We start from the raw sequence: 17,858 nt of genomic DNA, 5'->3' as shown, positions 1-17,858 counted from the left end.
GCTTCCATCAACCTCCAACACATTGGAGAGCAGGCAGAGGCCATGTTTGGAATTGGGTGTGTTAATGAACAATTAATTATATTTTCACATTACAATTCATCAAAGTTAATACAGTGCTTGTGACCTACAACCTCTCATTGACCTCTGACCATACAGTAAAGGAAACAGCATTCTGGAAGTGGACGATGAAGGGGGGCGAATGTTTCTGCGTGTTCTGATCCACCTCATTATGCACGACTACCCTCCGTTGGTTTCTGGGGCCTTGCAGTTGCTCTTCAAGCATTTCAGTCAAAGACAAGAAGTCCTCCACACCTTTAAACAGGTAGAGTGTACAGCCCACTCAAACATATACAAACAACTTGCTTTTATTGGTAAAAAGATGTGCCTAGATACCCTCAGGTCAAACATCTGCAGGTAAAGCCTATTCCCAGATGTGCAACCATCATTACCATACAATTCACATTTTATGTGCCAATTACAATTCCATTGCCACAAAAGTAAAAAAAAAAAAAAAAAAAACTTTTTAAAGTAGTTGAAACACAATCAGTTTTTAAGATCACAATTGCTGATGTCAGTTCTTTATCCTGCTATGTTTGTTCTCTTCAGGTCCAGCTCCTCATTTCAACTCAGGATGTTGACAACTACAAACACATAAAACGAGATCTGGATCTTCTACGCACCATGGTGGAGAAGTCTGAGCTTTGGGTCATTAAAAAAGGTAGTTCTGGGGGAGATGGGAAGAAAGACAAGAAAGACAAAAAAGAGGCTGCACCGGTGAGTCATGCACTGGGGTATGTGGGATTGTGTATAATAGAATAATTAGGTGAAAAGAAGCTCATTTTTCTTTTCTTTTTCATGCAGGTGTCTCCAGACGAGGAGACAGATACTAAGAAACAGAAGGTTGAAAAGAGCAATGAAAGCTACCAGAATGTCAAAGAGGTAATGTTCTCGGTTTATTTCTCTGTTTATCAATAATATATTATATTAATTACAGTGGGAACCAACAGTCTGAAACATTATATCATACCACCATTCAAAAGTTTGGGGTCAGTAAAAAAAAATTTTTTTTTTGGAAAGAAATTAATACTTTTATTCAGCAAGAATGCATTAAATTGATCAAAAGTAACAGTAAAGCCATTTATAATGTTACAAAAGATTTCTATCTCAAATAAATGCTGTTCTTTTTAACTTTTTATTCACCAAAGAATCCTTAAAAAACGTATCATGATTTCCACAAAAATATTAAAAAGCACAACTGTTTCCAACATTGATAATAATAATAATAATAAGCATTTTAGAACAATTTCAGAAGGATCATGTGACACTAAAGACTGGAGTAATGGCTGCTGAAAATTCAGCTTAAATTTAGAATAAATCACATTTAAAAATATATAAAAATAGTGAAAAGTTGTTTAAAATTGTAATAATATTTCACAATATTACTGTTTTTTTACTGATCAAATAAATGCAGCCTTGGTCAGGATAAGAGACTTATCATAAACGTTGGAATAATTTACTTACCCCAAACCTTATATTATATTATATTATATTATATTATATTATATTATATTATATTATATTATATTATATTATATTATATTATATTATTAAAGAGTTTTGTATACACAATTACATATGTTTTATATATATTTTGTGTTTAATATATTGTATATATAAATGTGTATGTAAAATAATGGCATAGATGGATGGAAACCAATATTTAAATCTTCTATCTGATCTCCAGATTCTAGAGCGTTTGAATAAAATGTGCAGTTCAGGTGTATTTAAGAAGCAACAAAGGCTGTTGAAGAACATGGGCGCCCACAAAGTTATGCTGGACTTGTTGCAGATCTCCTATGATCGGGTTTGTGGTCTTTTTAAAGCAGATAAAATCTGTAGTAGATCTTAAGCAGGGTCTTGATCTTGTCCCTAAACACCTGATTTTTTTTCTGTTAACAGAATGACACCAAAATGCAGGAGATAATCAAGTACACGCATCTGTTCCTGCAGAAGTTCTGCACAGGGAATCTGGAGAATCAGACTCTCCTCCATAAACACCTCAACCTCTTTCTCACACCTGGGGTGAGTGAAAAGCATGGAGGATAAAAAACCCCATCTTGAAATAGCCAAATATGTTTATCATGTTTGTTCATTGTGTGTTTGTTCTCTGTTTTTTGTTTTCTCTCTCTCAGCTCCTAGAGGCAGAAACAATGCAGCACATTTTCAGTAATAATTTCCAGCTCTGTTCTGAGATCAGTGAGTCTGTGCTGCATCATTTTATCCATTGCCTCGCCACACATGGCCGGCACATTCAGTACCTCAACTTTCTGCACACCATCATTAAGGCAGAGGGAAAATATGTGAAGAAATGTCAAGACATGATCATGACTGAGGTTTGTGATTTTGACTAAATAAAGCAACCTTGAATTATTGTACAGTATGTATTCATTTTAACCATAAAAAAAAAAACTTCTTTAATTAAAAAAAACAGTGCTGAATTAAAATGGATATATTTTGGAGACCATTTGTTGTAGGGGTTTTTATTTATTTATTTGATGGGTTGGTATGTTACACAAGGTGCTTACTGTTTTTATTTATTTATTATGATTCACAATGTATTTTGTTAGATTTATCATTTATATAATGATTTTAAGGAAATGTCAATTCAGTCCAACTGGTGGTAGATACAGTCAGATGACATCTGTTTTCACCATTAGCTTACAAGTGCAGGCGATGATGTGGTCGTCTTCTACAACGATAACACATCATTCGACACCATGGTGGATCTGATGACACAGTCGCGCGAAGGGGTGAAGGACGACAGCCCTCTGCGGTACCATATTTCTCTGGTTGAGCTGCTGGCTGCATGCGCGGAGGGCAAAAACGTCTACACCGAGATCAAGTGCACATCTCTGCTGCCCCTAGAGGACATGGTGAAAGTAATCACACATGACGACTGTATCACAGAGGTAATCACATGATGGCTGACATGAAATGAAAACTCTTCTTTTGTCTGGAAGGATTATGTTCAACCTCTCAGTTTTTGTTTGCTGTGTTGCAAGAGTCAATTTATTGATTACAGTAGAATTTATAGCATGGACATTTTTGCAAACAAAAGCCAAAGCCTGTTGCATGCTATGAATCAGAAAAATCGGGAATCTCCTCTGTGTTGTGCAGGTGAAAATTGCCTATGTAAACTTTGTGAACCACTGCTATGTAGACACAGAAGTGGAGATGAAAGAGATCTACACCAGCAACCACATCTGGAAGCTGTTTGACAGCTTCACTGTAGATATGGCCAGGGTGAGTCCATTGTACCACTGATGTTAGATAAGATGTGCTTTACTGAGTGGCGTTCATTTAACTTGGTTTAATTTGAACTCCAGGTGTGCTCCAACCGTGAGAAACGCATGTCGGACCCTGTGCTGGAGAAGTACGTGATTCAGGTGGTTTTAGACACTGTAACTGCCTTCTTCAGCTCTCCCTTCTCAGAGAACAGCACCAGCACAGAGGTGAGGCACCGTCTGTCTTTCATAGTCTTATTTCTGTTCTCTGCCACATCTGCTTTTATTCATTGTGAGTACCACAGATTATTAGGGCCCAAACACATAAATGTATTTACTGTCACTTTTGATCAATTTAATGCTTCCTTGCTGAATAAAAGTATTAATTTCTTTAAAAAAGAAAAAAATCTGACTGACCCTAAACTTTTGAACAGTAGTGTAAATCTGACTGTATCAGAGTTATTTTTGTCTTGTATTTTATGACTGTCATTAAATAAGGTGTCATTGAGTGTTTTGAAAGGCGCCTCTAAATAAAATGCATGATTATTAGTAGATTAGTAGATAACTTTGCAGAAGGACTAATAAGATAAATATGACAACAGATATATTATGTCTATTTATATATCATGGTGTCACATAAAAAATGCTTTTCCGGCATTTCATCAGGTCACATTTAATTTTCCTAATTTCTTTCTCTTTCTCATTTTCTCTTTCTTCTGTCTCATTCAGGCTCATCACACCACTGTAAAACAGCTGCTGCAGTCTTCTATGCGTCTGTTAGATTGTCCCTGGCTGCAGCCACAACAAAAAGTCCAAGTAGAGTCATGCATCCGAACTTTGGCAGTGACGGGTAGGTCAACCTGATTAATAAGACAATAGTTCAATTCTAAGGGAGAAAAAAACAAAGAAAATGATTTTAAATGGATTTTACAAGCCTAAATTGTGGCAGGAGTTTCAGTTCTCATATACAGTAAAGGTTTTTAAAGTATGACAAGACAGTTTATTTGTTTACCTGACTGTCCATACAGCAAAGGGTCGCTCCATCCCTCTGCCAGTGGAGTTGGAGGCTCATGTCAACATGATGTTGAGTCACAGTAACGCCCTCACACTGTCCCGCTCCAGCCAAAACAGCAAAAACCTGTCACGCCTCACACGGGCTGCTGTTCCCACCAACCCCTGGGACTACAAAAACATCATTGAGAAACTACAGGTGTGTGTGTGTGTGTGTGTGCGTGCGTGTGTCTGAAAAACAAGCATCATGCCACAAGCATCATGCCCATTCAAACTACTTCAGATTTTGGAGACATGTGACTTCCAAAATAAATAATTTGTATCTTTCACAAATTAAGTTGCTAGGTAGGTTCAAAAAAGGTGCATTACACCCCTGGACTGTAAAGCATTCAACACAATTCACGCTTGAATAGTTTGTTTGGGTCTTATTTCTATCAATAATAGTGTATGTATACATGTATTAATGTTTCTATAACACTGCTGTCAGGATATCATTAACACACTGGAGATGCGCGTGATGCCGTTGGTTAATGCAGAGCTGTCAGTGCTGGTGGATGTGCTGCACCAGCCTGAGCTGTTGTTCCTGGAAGGCACAGATGCTCGAGCTCGCTGTGAATCAGGAGGCTTCATATCCAAGTGAGTCTAAACTGTTAGGGATCAGTCAAATAAACAGAGATTATACTGCATCATGCAATATTACTGTTTGTGAGTGTGTGTGTGTGTGTGTGTGCCTTCATCATCTCACTCCTTTTACTCTGTGCAGATTGATCCAACACACAAAGGCCCTCATGAATTCAGATGAGAAGCTCTGTATCAAAGTCCTCAGAACTTTACAGGAAATGCTCATTCGTGATCTGAACTTTGACGAGAAGGTGAGATTAGATAATAAGGTTGCACTTTACAATAAGGTTTCATTTGTTAACATTAGTTAACTACATCATTTGACATGAACAATACTTCTACATGAATTTTTTTATTAACTTACATTAACAAAGGTTAATAAATGTTGTAAGAATATATTGCTTATTGCTAGTTTGTTTAATGCATTAACTAATGTTAACAAATGAGACCTTATCATAAAATGTTACCGAAAATAATACTAATTATATAACAATGTAATCTCATAATTTCTCATTCAAATGTAAATGATCAAATTAACTAATATGAACTTCATGAATAAAAAAAAAAGAATTTAGAAATTCTAAATATTTATTTATTTGTATATTTAAATTTGTAAAGTATCCCATTTTAAAAATTAAAACAAAATATATATTCTTGATTTTACTTAATATTCTAATGATATATTTTTTATATTAAATGTAATAGAATAAACCTTATAATCTATTTTATACTAAGTAAGATAAGATTTAAGGTATATTCTTAAGTAATCAGTAACATTTAGAGAAATGAAATTGTTACACCACATTTTACATGGAGAAAACCTTCCCCTACAAGAATTGCATAACTTGAAGTTTATCTTTTGATTTAGCAAATTAAGGAATGGGTGGAAATTATTTTCTGCAGATGCTGTGGACCGTTCTTAACCAAGAATGTTCATTTGTGCTATCTCCAGAGGTTAGCAAAAAAACAAAAACAAAACCTTCGGGTTTATTTTTGGGCTAGAATTTGTTTTCTAATTTCACAATGAAAAGGAAGCCCCTGTTTAGATGGGTAAGGGTGTGTGTGTGAACAGTGAGCATCTATTAAATCAATGCTTTCTTTTGCAGGGCTTTGCCTTAAGAAAGGTGTTACTCCAGAATTACCTCTATAACAACAAAAAGAACATAAAAGCAGAGCTTGTTGAACACGGAGGAGGTAATTAAAAAAAAAAAAAACTTTTAAAGTTTACATTTATATTGTAAACTTTTTAATTTACAATTAAATATTAAAGAAAAATGGATAGAATTAAGAAATATCACACAAGCAAGAGTGCTGACTTTTGATTGATAGTGACATTTGGATCAGCACAAAACATTCTTTGTGGACTTACATATGTTTTGTGTAAAATGATGGTGTCTGTGTATGTTAAGGTGGAGAGGGAGAGAGAGACTGGCTGGCAGTCGCAGCATTACAGTGTCGTCTGGACAAAGAAGGTGGCACCAAACTTTTCACAGACCTCGTAACCAGCAGTAAGAACGAGAAGATCTTCCAGGAGAGCATTCAGCTCGCCATCTGTCTGCTAGAAGGAGGCAACACAGAGATTCAGGTAGGGAAGCCTTAGTCATAAAATTATTTAGCTATAGTAATACAAATTGTACCCATTATTCTATGTAAATTGTTTCCTGTGCATATGTATAACAGAACTCCTTCTACAAACTCATGATGGGAGACAACAAGTCAGAGAAGTTTTTTAAAGTGCTGAATGACCGCATGAAGAATGCACAGCTGGACGTCAAATCCTCCATCTCTGTCAATGTGGGGGAAATGACCAATAAAGCCAAAGATGACAAAGATCAAGAGACAGGTAATTTAAAAAAAAATATTTGAATGCTACATCTGATTTATTCAATATGCATTTCTAATAAATGAAACAAGTGAGTCTACATACATTGCTGGCTCTAACAGTGGTTTCCTTCAGGTGCAGTACCTTCCTTTGGCCAATCAGAGCAGTCATATCAACCTGAACAGCAGGAAGTAGAAACAGAAATGGGCCCCTCTGTCACCATCATGAAACCCATCCTGCGCTTTCTACAGCTGCTCTGTGAGAACCATAATCAGGACCTTCAGGTCTGAACAACCCCAGATTAACAATCAATTTAGAATCAGATCAGATGATCATATCATCTAGGATGATTAGAGAATGATCCAAAGAGAGTCTTGTGCTTCAGTGGAATCTGGAAATCGAACCTTTAGAGCAAAGTAGCTCACATGCTCAGGGTCACAAATAGTTTAGTTACCTAGAAATGGAGAATAATTTTTAATATTTCTTAATTTTGTACTACAATGTCCTATAACTTTGTTTATTCCCAGATTTGGATTAAAAAATAATCCCAAATGTTCAGTGTAGTCTCAGGCTTTTGGACCCAACTGTACATTAATGATTAACCCCATTTTGTGGCGTGTCTTTTTAGTATTTAGTATTACTTAATAAATCATTTAAATGATAAATAATTTAGTATTGTTTTACATGCCATTTAATTATACTGTTTGTTCAAAAACTCTAGAATTTTCTTCGCTGTCAGAACAATAAAACAAACTATAACCTGGTGTGTGAGACACTCCAATTTCTGGACATCATGTGTGGCAGTACAACAGGAGGGCTGGGTCTTCTGGGCCTTTACATCAATGAGAACAACGTGGAGCTGATCACACAGACCCTGGAGACCCTCACAGAGTATTGCCAGGGACCATGCCAAGAGAACCAGGTCAGTTGCTAATACTGGATTTATTTTATATAAAAACATTTTTGGCCATATATGCTTTTATTAATCCATGGCTGAGAAGCTGCTTAATTAGTACTTAGAAGGATAGTTCAACCTAAAATGAAAATGAAGTCAACATTTACCCGCCCTGGTGTTGTTCTAATGCCATATGCCCTTCTTTCTTTTTCGGACCACAAAAGGAGAATAAAAAAAAAGAATTCCCCCTCGCACACGTCCATATAATGGCAGAGAATAGCAACCAGCATCTTTATAAAAGCAAGAGTATCAAAGAATGGTCCGATGCGACGTGTCGTATATTCCAAGTATTCTGGGTGTATACGATAGGGTTTGGTAAAAAACAAACTGAAATTTAATGTATTATTTAACAAAAACTCAGACTTACCCAGAAAAAGCACAAAAGTTGTGAGAAATCCAATCCATGTACGTACTTCTCTGCTGTGAATATATCCGTTGTGTTCGTCGCACCAAGTTATCACATTCTTATCTGTCAATTGTTATTCTGATTGACATCTGACAACCGGATTTCTGGTCTGGAGATATTCAATTCAGTGAAGAAAATAATATTTGTAATACATCGTATTTCATGTTGTGTTTTATTAATCTTGATTTCTTACAACTTGTGTGCTTTTTCTGGGTGAGTCGGAGTGCACTGTGGTGCTAATAGAGTCACATGAATGTGCAGTAGAGAAGAAGACAAATGGCCACGGTCAGGATTTTGATGAAATAATATATTATATTTCGGTTTGTTTTTCACCAAACCCTATTGTATACCCCCAGAACACTTAGAATAAACAGCACATGTCACATGGGATCATTCTGATACTTTTGCATCTTTTTTAATAAGCTTGATGCTGGTAACTATTCACTGACATTATATAGACGAGTGCGAGCGGGACATAAAACAAAAAAAAAATTCTCTTTTTGTGATCCAAAAAAGAAAGGGGGATATATGGCATGAAAATGAAATTTATCCCTTTAAGTACTTATTTATAAAATGAATATGCAAAACCGAAAACAGAGATATGAAAGAGCTTTACTGACCATGCATTAAAACACACACAAGCTGATATTTATTAAGAAACCAAGCTTTTTTTTAATCATTTTTGTTGACTGAGACAAATTATCTAGCAAAACATTGTTTTTAATTCTGTAAAAAATTGTGTTTCATGAAACCTCTTTTTTGTGTCTCTAAAGACATGCATTGTCTCTCACGAGTGCAACGGCATTGACATCATCACAGCCTTGATTCTGAATGATATCAGTCCTCTCTGTCGTTACCGTATGGAGTTGGTGCTCCAGCTCAAGGTGAAGATGATGCAAACTCAGTCTCTGCTTTAATCATAAAAATAATTTTCATAACTCTCTATAACTAAATATGCAATTATTGTCAGGACAATGCCTCTAAGCTGCTCCTCGCTTTGATGGAAAGTCGTCATGACAGTGAGAATGCAGAGAGGATCCTGTTTAACCTTCGACCCCGAGAACTGGTCAGTCTGGCTATGTCATGTGTATTAAGTGTATGAAGTGTAGAAATAATATTTTAACAGTTCTGTGTTGTATGTCTTTAGGTGGAGGTGATAAAAAAGGCTTACCAGCAAGAGACTGAAAGTGAGTTTGGAGACGTGTCCCCGCGGGAAGTTGGACACAACATCTACATCCTGGCTCTACAGGTGGACCACTGCATCATGATGTCATACTGTTGTATTTTGAGAATTGTTTTTTAACTGATACCGCTACTGATTATTTTTGTTTTGTCTTATTTATTCCAATACCTGATGTGCAGAGCTAATTTTTAATTTATTTTAGTATGTATGTATGTATATGTTTGATTTTTAAATATTTTTGTAAATGTATTAATATCATTGTTTTTAATAATAATGCATTTTTGATTTTTTATTATTATATATAATTTTTTCTGTATTATATTTTATATATATAATGACAAAAACTTTAAAATCAAATTGTGAAATGTAATTATTTATTTATTAATAATTTAATATTACTTTGACTGGTAAAAACCATAAAGTTTCAATGTCGCTTTTTTGCAGCTTGCACGACACAACAAATCGCTCATCACACTGCTTAAACCACCAAAGAAGACAAAAGAGGAAGAAGAGGAAAGCATTTCCTCTATGGTAACTTATAGACTGTGTACTTTTATGAAGCAAATTTGTAATATTTTCTAGAAAATGCATTTGTCTGGAATTTTCTGTTTTTGAGTTTTTGCTTGTTTTTATTGCAGCTCAACTTGAACAAGCAGCAGCAGGAGGAGCAACAGGAGGATCCATTAGAGCACTATGACCATCAAACTGCTCAGATTGAGGTAATTAAAAAAATTACATATATGTGTGTGGATACACACGGTTTGTATCACAAATAAATAGTTTTTCAGGTAGGTCTAACAGTAGTTTTCAGGTACATAAATCAAATTAAGTAATCAAATGTAAAATAACACTGCATATAATCTTCACTGTATAAATTAAATAAAGATTAATCCTTATTAAAGTTACAAAAGTTATTCAGTCAAGAATGATTTGTTGTTTGATTAACATTAAAAACAGCAGGACAACGCATTGATCCCAATACTGTATATTACTGGACAGTAGTGTTGTCAAAAATATCGATATTTCGATAAATATCGATACTGAAATATCTGAACGATACCAATACTAATTTCCCGAAGTATCGATACTAGCCGAGCTGTCACTTTCACTTCTCTCCAAAGGCGCGTTGACAAACACCACACGCGCACTCGTCTCATTCGCTCTGGTTAAATAGCAAAAGTGAAGTGAATGGGGCCGATCAAACCTGATGCGTTGTTTGCAGTGAGAGGCGCATATTTTCAACTGGTTTCCAGCGAGCGTTCTGCGCGCTGTTTATGCGCCTCGCGGGCCTTCCGTTTTAGTGATGAAATTAGTTGCTTGAACGCCCGGAGAGTGCGATGATGGAGGATAAACTTGTGGTGCTCTCGCGACTCGCGGGTTACCAGGAGCTTAACGACTTCACGAACCGTAACTACCACAATGTTAACAGAAAGTAAATAAAGTTAATAAAAGGCTGATTTGACGTTTACTTGACTGACAGGACAGCTGTTTCCGTGGTTGCCTAACAACATAAATAACGCAGCGCACTGCTCGTTCTGTGTGATGGTAAGTGCTGTGCACCTCGCGTTTTCGAACCTGAAAAACACGTTAGGTGTGATACCGACACCCGGATCTATATAAATAATTTCGAGAGGTTGGTAACTCTTCTCATTTTAACATTTCTGAAACATTAACCAAGATGGCCTAGTATTGTTGTTGATATGAGTGTGTGTTGTCTCGTTTTTTCACCGTAATTCTTAAAGTTAATATAATCTGACTGAGGAATCTTAGACAAGTAAATATTTTAACTCTGGTCAAATGTAAATTAACTTGTGCTTATGTAACTTTATTCAAAAAATATTATTTAATTCTGCAATTTGCCTTCATTAGCGATTATCATCAATTTGATAACACAGATAGTTAGCTAATTAAACTAAACTGAGCTAGACAATGACATCTCTGAATTCAATAATGAAATGCCTTCAACTGAAAATTTAATGTTTAATCTTATTAATATACATTACTGACACATATCCTCCAATTTGATACTGTTAAGTGATTTGACACAATCTGTATTGTTAAAAGCACTATGTAAATAAAGGTGACTTGACTACATGTCGATCCAGTGAGCATTGTTTTCGCTCATGTAAAATATACCTCATTGTCATGTTCTAAACTTATAATATATTTAGCTTTAAATAAATAAAAAATACCCCCTTAATATTGTGGCAGTTTTTTTCTCCGTGGTATCGAAAATGGTATCGAATATCGATATTTTTCAAGGTATCGTATTGAAGTTAGAAATTCTAGTATCGTGACAACACTACTGGACAGTATCAATACTGTACACATGCGTTGTCTTTCTCGACTGTTTATGTCGGGCACGTTTAGTGCACGAGACCCCATTTCGCGTGGCGGTGTGCACTGCATTTTTTGGAACTTTGTGCGAGCCTCCGCTTCCAGCCAGGTGAAATTATAAACAAGGCTTGAAACGCGGATTTCCGTGTGTGCGCTAAACACAAAACTTCTCATAAAGCACGCTCAAGTTCTCTTTCTCGACTTCTTGCACTTGAATGTTTCAATTGGCAAGGCTTAAAAACACGCAAATGATAAACCCAGTGTCCCAAGCGTCTTTTAAGCTAGCCCCGGGCCATCAGGCAGTCCTCATTGACGAACTCTACTCAGTGCTTTTGTTATTGTTTTGTAAACAGAAGGCAGTGTGTGCTGTTTCAGTCTCACCTGCGCCCGCTCACATCCTGCGCAATCAACGGTGATGATGGCGTAAATGACTGGTCATATTGGTCATATGGCACTTGCTTAAAGTTTACAAAGAGTGACTGTTTTGTCCCTGTTTTTTGATCATCGCTGTTGTAACGCATTGGGAAGCAAGAATGTTCCCATGCAGAAGTGTATATGATGCAGGTGACGGCTCTATCAGCGACTTGTCTCCTTCGCTTGCCACGCTGAACTGCAACACAACAGCACATGAGAAACTGTGATGTCAACAACAGATTTACACGCTAACAGTTGATTGATCAGCTACTCTCACGTGAAACACATACGGAAATAAATGTATTTATTGACAGAAACATACATTAGCGGAACTTTGTCTGTTCTACGCATTTTTTCTTTTTCTTTCAACAAACCATATTATAGATGCGTGTAAGTGTGTGCCAAACCGTGGGTGGAGAACGGTATGGTTTTTACCGAGAACCGTTAAACACCCGTTAATCATTGCTCTTATTGTAATTTGTCCTCTACTAATGTCACCAATTACATTTTATGGTACTGGTTAACCTTTAATGTGATCAATATGAATCTGTAATTTTGAGAAGTTGTGAAATAATTTTCATTGGTATGTCACTTGCAGATTGTGCGGGAGGACCGCAGCATGGAGCAGATAGTGTTTCCTGTTCACCCTATCTGCGAATTCCTGACGGAGGATTCAAAGTTCCGTGTGTTTACCACCACAGAGCAGGATGAGCAAGGCAGCAAGGTCACACACTTCTTCGAGCAGACCTCCTTCCTGCACAACGAGATGGAATGGCAGAAAAAACTTCGCAGTAAGTATTGGGCCTGATGTTGTGGCTTAGTGTCTAAAGGCCTGACACCCCAAATAATGGTAGTACAAATGTCTACAAATATGTGCTTGGGCAAGGAGCTTTACACCAGGTTTAGTGAGATGTTTGTGTGTTTTAGGCATGCCAGTGCTGTACTGGTTCTCTCGCCGAATGTCTCTCTGGGGCACCATATCATTCAATCTGGCTGTGTTCATCAATCTTATTATCGCTTTGTTCTACCCACATGACTCTGGTCGACCTGGTATGTTTATGTGTGCATTACCTGTTGGTAGCTATAGAATATTGATTGTTTTATATTAATAAATGCTACATTTTGCATAAGTATCAAAGCACACAACTATTGGACCAACAGTAAATTGCTTTTCCATGTAGTTTTAACAGTCTCTTGTACCTCCAGGCAGCATAGACTCTTCATTGCTGATTATGCTGTTCTGGTGTTTCGCTGGATTGGCTGTTTTGGGCCTATTATCCAGGCGCTATGGGTTCCAGTCCCTCACTGTCGCCATCACCCTACGCTGCATTTATCACTTCGGCATCGGGCCAACTCTTATGCTGCTGGGCGCTCTAAATGTAAGTCTTAGAAATACATAATACTGTATGTTTGCTTAAATCAAAGTGAATTGATTTCATTAAAAATGTGCCTCTTTCTCTTTTTAACCAGCTCATCAATAAGATAGTGTTTGTGGTGAGCTTTGTGGGAAACAATGGCACCTTCATCATGGGCTACAAAGCCATGGTAATGGATGTAGAGTTCCTGTACCACTTGGCCTATGTGTTAACCAGCACACTGGGGCTGTTTGTCAACGAGCTCTTCTACAGCATATTGGTGGGTGTGTCGAAACTTATCTTACCACCGTTCAAAAGTTTGGGGTCATTAAGATTTTTTTTTCTCAAAGAAATTAATACTTTTATTTTGCAAGGACGCATTAAATGGTATGGTTTCCACAAAATATTAAGCAGCACATTTGTTTTCAACTGTGATACTGTAATAATAATAAATTATTCTTGGGCACCAAATCAGCATATTAGAACTTCTGAAGAATCATATAACACTGAAGACTGGATGATGAATGGCTGCTGAAAATTCAGCTTTACTATCAAAGGAATAATTGGCATTTTTAAAAAACAGCTATTTTTTAAATGGTAGTAATATTTCACAATATTATTGTTTTTTTGTGATCAGATAAATGCAACCTTGCTAAGCATTTCACTTGGATTTCTTTCTAAAACATTAAAAAAATCTTACCAACCCTAAGCTTTTGAAAGGTAGTATAAACTAGCTTTTTGCATTGCTGATTGCCCAAAAAATCTTTCCAAATACAAGTAAAATTACTTTTGGTGAATAAATAAAACTGAGATGCTGTACTTGCCAGTAGAAACAGAATACATTTGAAACAAATTGTGAAACTGTGGCGTAACATGACTGTTTACGACTAAAAGACTAATCCTCTACTTCACCTCATGTTCCTCTTTTACCCCCTTCAGTTGTTTGATCTGATCTACCGCGAGGAGACTCTGTTTAACGTCATCAAGAGTGTGACACGTAACGGCCGCTCTATTCTCCTCACCGCTGTCTTGGCCATCATCCTGGTCTATCTGTTCTCCATCGTGGGCTTTCTCTTCCTCAGGAATGACTTCATCATGGAAGTGGACAGGCTTGCTATCCCAGATACAGGTAAATTGCATACACCTCCATCCGAATAGTTTTTCGCCAAACAGGTGTTGCAGAAAAGGATCAAATCCAGCATTTATGATGAATTTGAACTAAAATATACCATTTATTATTCATTGATGCCACTTTGACAGGCTTTATGGTGTAATTTGTCCTCTGAGCAGGTAAAGATAACTCCATGAGCAGCTGCAGTGCAGACGGATTGGACTGCACAGAGGAAACTGGGATGATTGCACCATCAGAGGGTGAGTAGAACATTAAAAACAAAACAATATTTAATCATTATTGTACTGGCATCAGAACTCCGTTGTGATGATTATTTTTTATGGCTTTGCAGAAGACGAAGACAACACAGAGAGAGCATGTGACACTCTCCTCATGTGTATCGTTACGGTGCTGAATCATGGGCTGAGGAATGGAGGAGGTGTAGGAGATGTTCTGCGCAAACCCTCTAAGAATGTATGGAGACCCACAACCATAATTAAATATGTGCACATTTGAATACAAAATCTAACCCAACTGACGCTATGTTGTTCATCTTACAGGAGCCTTTGTTCCCTGCTCGTGTAGTGTATGACCTTCTCTTCTACTTCATTGTCATCATTATTGTTCTCAACTTGATATTTGGTGTGATTATTGACACCTTCGCTGACCTGCGTAGTGAAAAACAGAAGAAAGAGGAGATACTGAAGACCACCTGTTTCATTTGTGGTAGGAAATCAATGGATAAATACATGTTATTGCTACAGCCTGATAATGTGACTGCTTGTCTGAGAGAAAAATCCATTAAAAAATGTTTATATATATATATATATATATATATAAAAATAAGATTATATATATATATATATATATATATATATATATATATATATATATATATATAAATATAAATAAGAATTTTTATTTTATTTTATCAAATTTCAATTTATACCTGTGATGGCAAAGCTGAATTTTCAGCATAATTACTCCAGTCTTCAGTGTCACATGATCCTTCAGAAATCATTCTAATATACTGATTTGGTTTCTTCTTATTATCAATGTTGAAAACAATTGCGTTATTAAATAAATAAATAAATAAATCTTACTGACCCCAAACTTTTGACTAGTAGTATAGTATATAATTTTTTAAAGCCTATTTTTAGGACCCTAAAGATTTTTTCTTTTTGCATTGCGACATGATTTTTATGAAAATTAAGCACATTTCCACCCCATTTTTGCATAATTACTGCAATGCAACACTGATTTTTGTTATGATATGGATTTGGGGGGTAAAATATGTCATGATGCACTAAATACCTCAATGTTCCTTATATAAAATATAATTTATTTTTTTAAATATGACCCAAGTAGTACTTGACAGGCTTTATAAAAGTCACCCAAATATAAAGCAATTTATATAAAGCAGTTGCTCTATATTTGTATTTCAACAGGTCTTGAGAGGGACAAGTTTGATAACAAGACCGTGTCGTTCGAGGAACACATTAAATTGGAGCACAACATCTGGAACTACCTCTATTTCATTGTGCTGGTACGGGAGAAAAACAAGACCGATTACACTGGCCCGGAGAGCTACGTGGCCCATATGATAAAGGTACATTTAAAAAATGGATAGCTCCAGATGATTGGATACTGCTCAAACTCAACGTATTAATAGCTTTTACCAGTGTCATTTTAGTATTATTTGATTACTATTATAGTATGTATTAAGACTTGGGTTTTTATTTTTATATTTTTCTTGTTCACCTTGCAATGGTTTTGATTCAGACTTGTTGTCGCCTCTTGTTAGAATAAGAACCTGGACTGGTTCCCACGCATGCAGGCCATGTCTCTAGTTGTAACGGAGGGAGATGGAGAACAGAATGAGATGAGGAACCTGCAGGATCGGCTCACCTCCACCATGAAAGTGGTCACAAACCTCACAAGCCAGTTAACAGAGTTAAAAGAACAGGTACATGTCTCAATGTAGCTTTAGTCAGCACTATATATAATGAGCTGTTCATTTCTCAGATTATTCTCAAGCATATAAAATAATGGTTGTGTATGGGTTGATTTAGATGACAGAGCAGAGGAAGAGAAGGCAGCGGATGGGTTTTGTGGATGTACAGTCTGGCTCAAACCCTGGGATGCCTCTGCCTCCTAGTGCTGCTGGAGGAAATCATCAGGTCTACAAGGCCTAATTCCTCCGTCTAACCTTGCAGTGACTTTATAGAAGCAATAATGTAATCATGTGATGCTGGTGTACTTCTCAATGTGGAAAAGTTGCGTTCAACTGTTGAAACGGATTGGCGGATTGGATCTACACACCCACTAAGCACTACTTGACTCAATAGTCATTTTTTGAGGGGCTGATTACCTAAAGGTCTTAGTATGCACAAATTTTATCTATTTAAAGTATATGAAGTTTTTATTTCTTTTTCTTTTTTTAAGAGCATTTTTTTAAAAAAGATATTTGATAGCTTATCTTCAAAAACATTGTTGGATGTATGGATAAATGTAGCATTACTGTAAGTGAGGCTGATGTGTTTTAGATCATGAATAATTGTATGTTAATATCGTCAAATGCTTCATTTTAAGATGCACTGATGAGAGTGCACATGCTGTATTTATAGGGATGAGCTTCATGCGCCTGGCTTGATATGTACTGTATATGAGATGATTTGGGTAATATCATGATCTGTCTTAACCACATTATGATGAATGCTAACATGTTAATATAGCTAAATCTGTGTTGTATAAATGGAATAATGTATAGAACCATGGTTACATTTCAGCTTTACTTTTAAAAGTCACAAGTGCCTAAAAATGACTTTAAAAACATAACTTTTGCTCAGGAAAATAGCAAATTCTTATTTATCAGTTTTCCAGACATCTTAATGGTTTTAATAGACATAATGCATGTATATCTATAAATGTGTCTATTTAATCATTGTGCAACCAAGGGCCGGTTGCATAAACTGCTAAGACTAGTCATAGTTAGTCATCAATTCTTTTTCTTTAAGACTGTTTATAATTTGAAGTCAGTTACATTACATATTTGACATATTTGATACCCAAAATTAAGACTGATTACTCCGAATTACTTATAAATCAAGTGGATTTTAATGGCCGCAAAAAGAATGCTGGAACATACTTGTATTTTGGCCTTATTATTAACAGCCAGTGTGTAATTAATTGGTTGTAGGCTACTATTGATTCCAAATAATTCTCAATTTATTGCTAATATTGTTTATGTTGATATGAAGAGCCTCACCAAGTTTGCACAAAATACAAAATAAAACATTTGGCCGTTTCACCTCTTGTGTCTCAAGATTATTAAACGGTAAATTACAGTAAAATAACCT

The 17,858-nt window shown here is 36.1% G+C and overlaps 1 protein-coding gene across 2 annotated transcripts in view; it reads left to right on the top strand.

The window, feature by feature from the left end:
• Window positions 1-17,809, top strand: part of itpr3 (inositol 1,4,5-trisphosphate receptor, type 3) — a 32,746-nt gene extending 14,937 nt beyond the window's left edge. The window contains exons 24-59 of one of the 2 annotated variants that reach the window (XM_084138502.1): window positions 2-56; window positions 157-322; window positions 607-774; window positions 862-939; window positions 1,745-1,864; window positions 1,960-2,082; window positions 2,193-2,393; window positions 2,718-2,969; window positions 3,178-3,303; window positions 3,387-3,512; window positions 4,014-4,134; window positions 4,313-4,494; window positions 4,783-4,931; window positions 5,059-5,167; window positions 5,820-5,870; window positions 6,023-6,110; window positions 6,326-6,501; window positions 6,597-6,759; window positions 6,874-7,022; window positions 7,460-7,660; window positions 8,873-8,983; window positions 9,070-9,165; window positions 9,247-9,348; window positions 9,727-9,813; window positions 9,921-10,001; window positions 12,632-12,824; window positions 12,961-13,083; window positions 13,240-13,412; window positions 13,504-13,668; window positions 14,328-14,517; window positions 14,679-14,759; window positions 14,852-14,973; window positions 15,060-15,225; window positions 15,948-16,108; window positions 16,304-16,465; window positions 16,572-17,809. In XM_084138502.1, coding sequence (XP_083994628.1) covers window positions 2-56; window positions 157-322; window positions 607-774; window positions 862-939; window positions 1,745-1,864; window positions 1,960-2,082; window positions 2,193-2,393; window positions 2,718-2,969; window positions 3,178-3,303; window positions 3,387-3,512; window positions 4,014-4,134; window positions 4,313-4,494; window positions 4,783-4,931; window positions 5,059-5,167; window positions 5,820-5,870; window positions 6,023-6,110; window positions 6,326-6,501; window positions 6,597-6,759; window positions 6,874-7,022; window positions 7,460-7,660; window positions 8,873-8,983; window positions 9,070-9,165; window positions 9,247-9,348; window positions 9,727-9,813; window positions 9,921-10,001; window positions 12,632-12,824; window positions 12,961-13,083; window positions 13,240-13,412; window positions 13,504-13,668; window positions 14,328-14,517; window positions 14,679-14,759; window positions 14,852-14,973; window positions 15,060-15,225; window positions 15,948-16,108; window positions 16,304-16,465; window positions 16,572-16,694 — 4,940 coding nt within the window. In that variant the 3' untranslated portion in view covers window positions 16,695-17,809. The remainder of the gene's footprint in view (window position 1; window positions 57-156; window positions 323-606; window positions 775-861; window positions 940-1,744; window positions 1,865-1,959; window positions 2,083-2,192; window positions 2,394-2,717; window positions 2,970-3,177; window positions 3,304-3,386; window positions 3,513-4,013; window positions 4,135-4,312; window positions 4,495-4,782; window positions 4,932-5,058; window positions 5,168-5,819; window positions 5,871-6,022; window positions 6,111-6,325; window positions 6,502-6,596; window positions 6,760-6,873; window positions 7,023-7,459; window positions 7,661-8,872; window positions 8,984-9,069; window positions 9,166-9,246; window positions 9,349-9,726; window positions 9,814-9,920; window positions 10,002-12,631; window positions 12,825-12,960; window positions 13,084-13,239; window positions 13,413-13,503; window positions 13,669-14,327; window positions 14,518-14,678; window positions 14,760-14,851; window positions 14,974-15,059; window positions 15,226-15,947; window positions 16,109-16,303; window positions 16,466-16,571) is intronic. The other variant, XM_084138503.1, reaches the window with a different exon arrangement.
• Window positions 17,810-17,858: the final 49 nt, after the last annotated feature.

Source organism: Abramis brama, assembly GCF_963993115.1.
Source record: "Abramis brama genome assembly, chromosome: 16".
In the NCBI taxonomy this organism is placed as follows: domain Eukaryota; kingdom Metazoa; phylum Chordata; class Actinopteri; order Cypriniformes; family Leuciscidae; genus Abramis; species Abramis brama.
The sequence above is the reverse complement of the archived record's forward strand: the minus strand, read 5'-3'. Positions and strand labels throughout refer to the sequence as shown.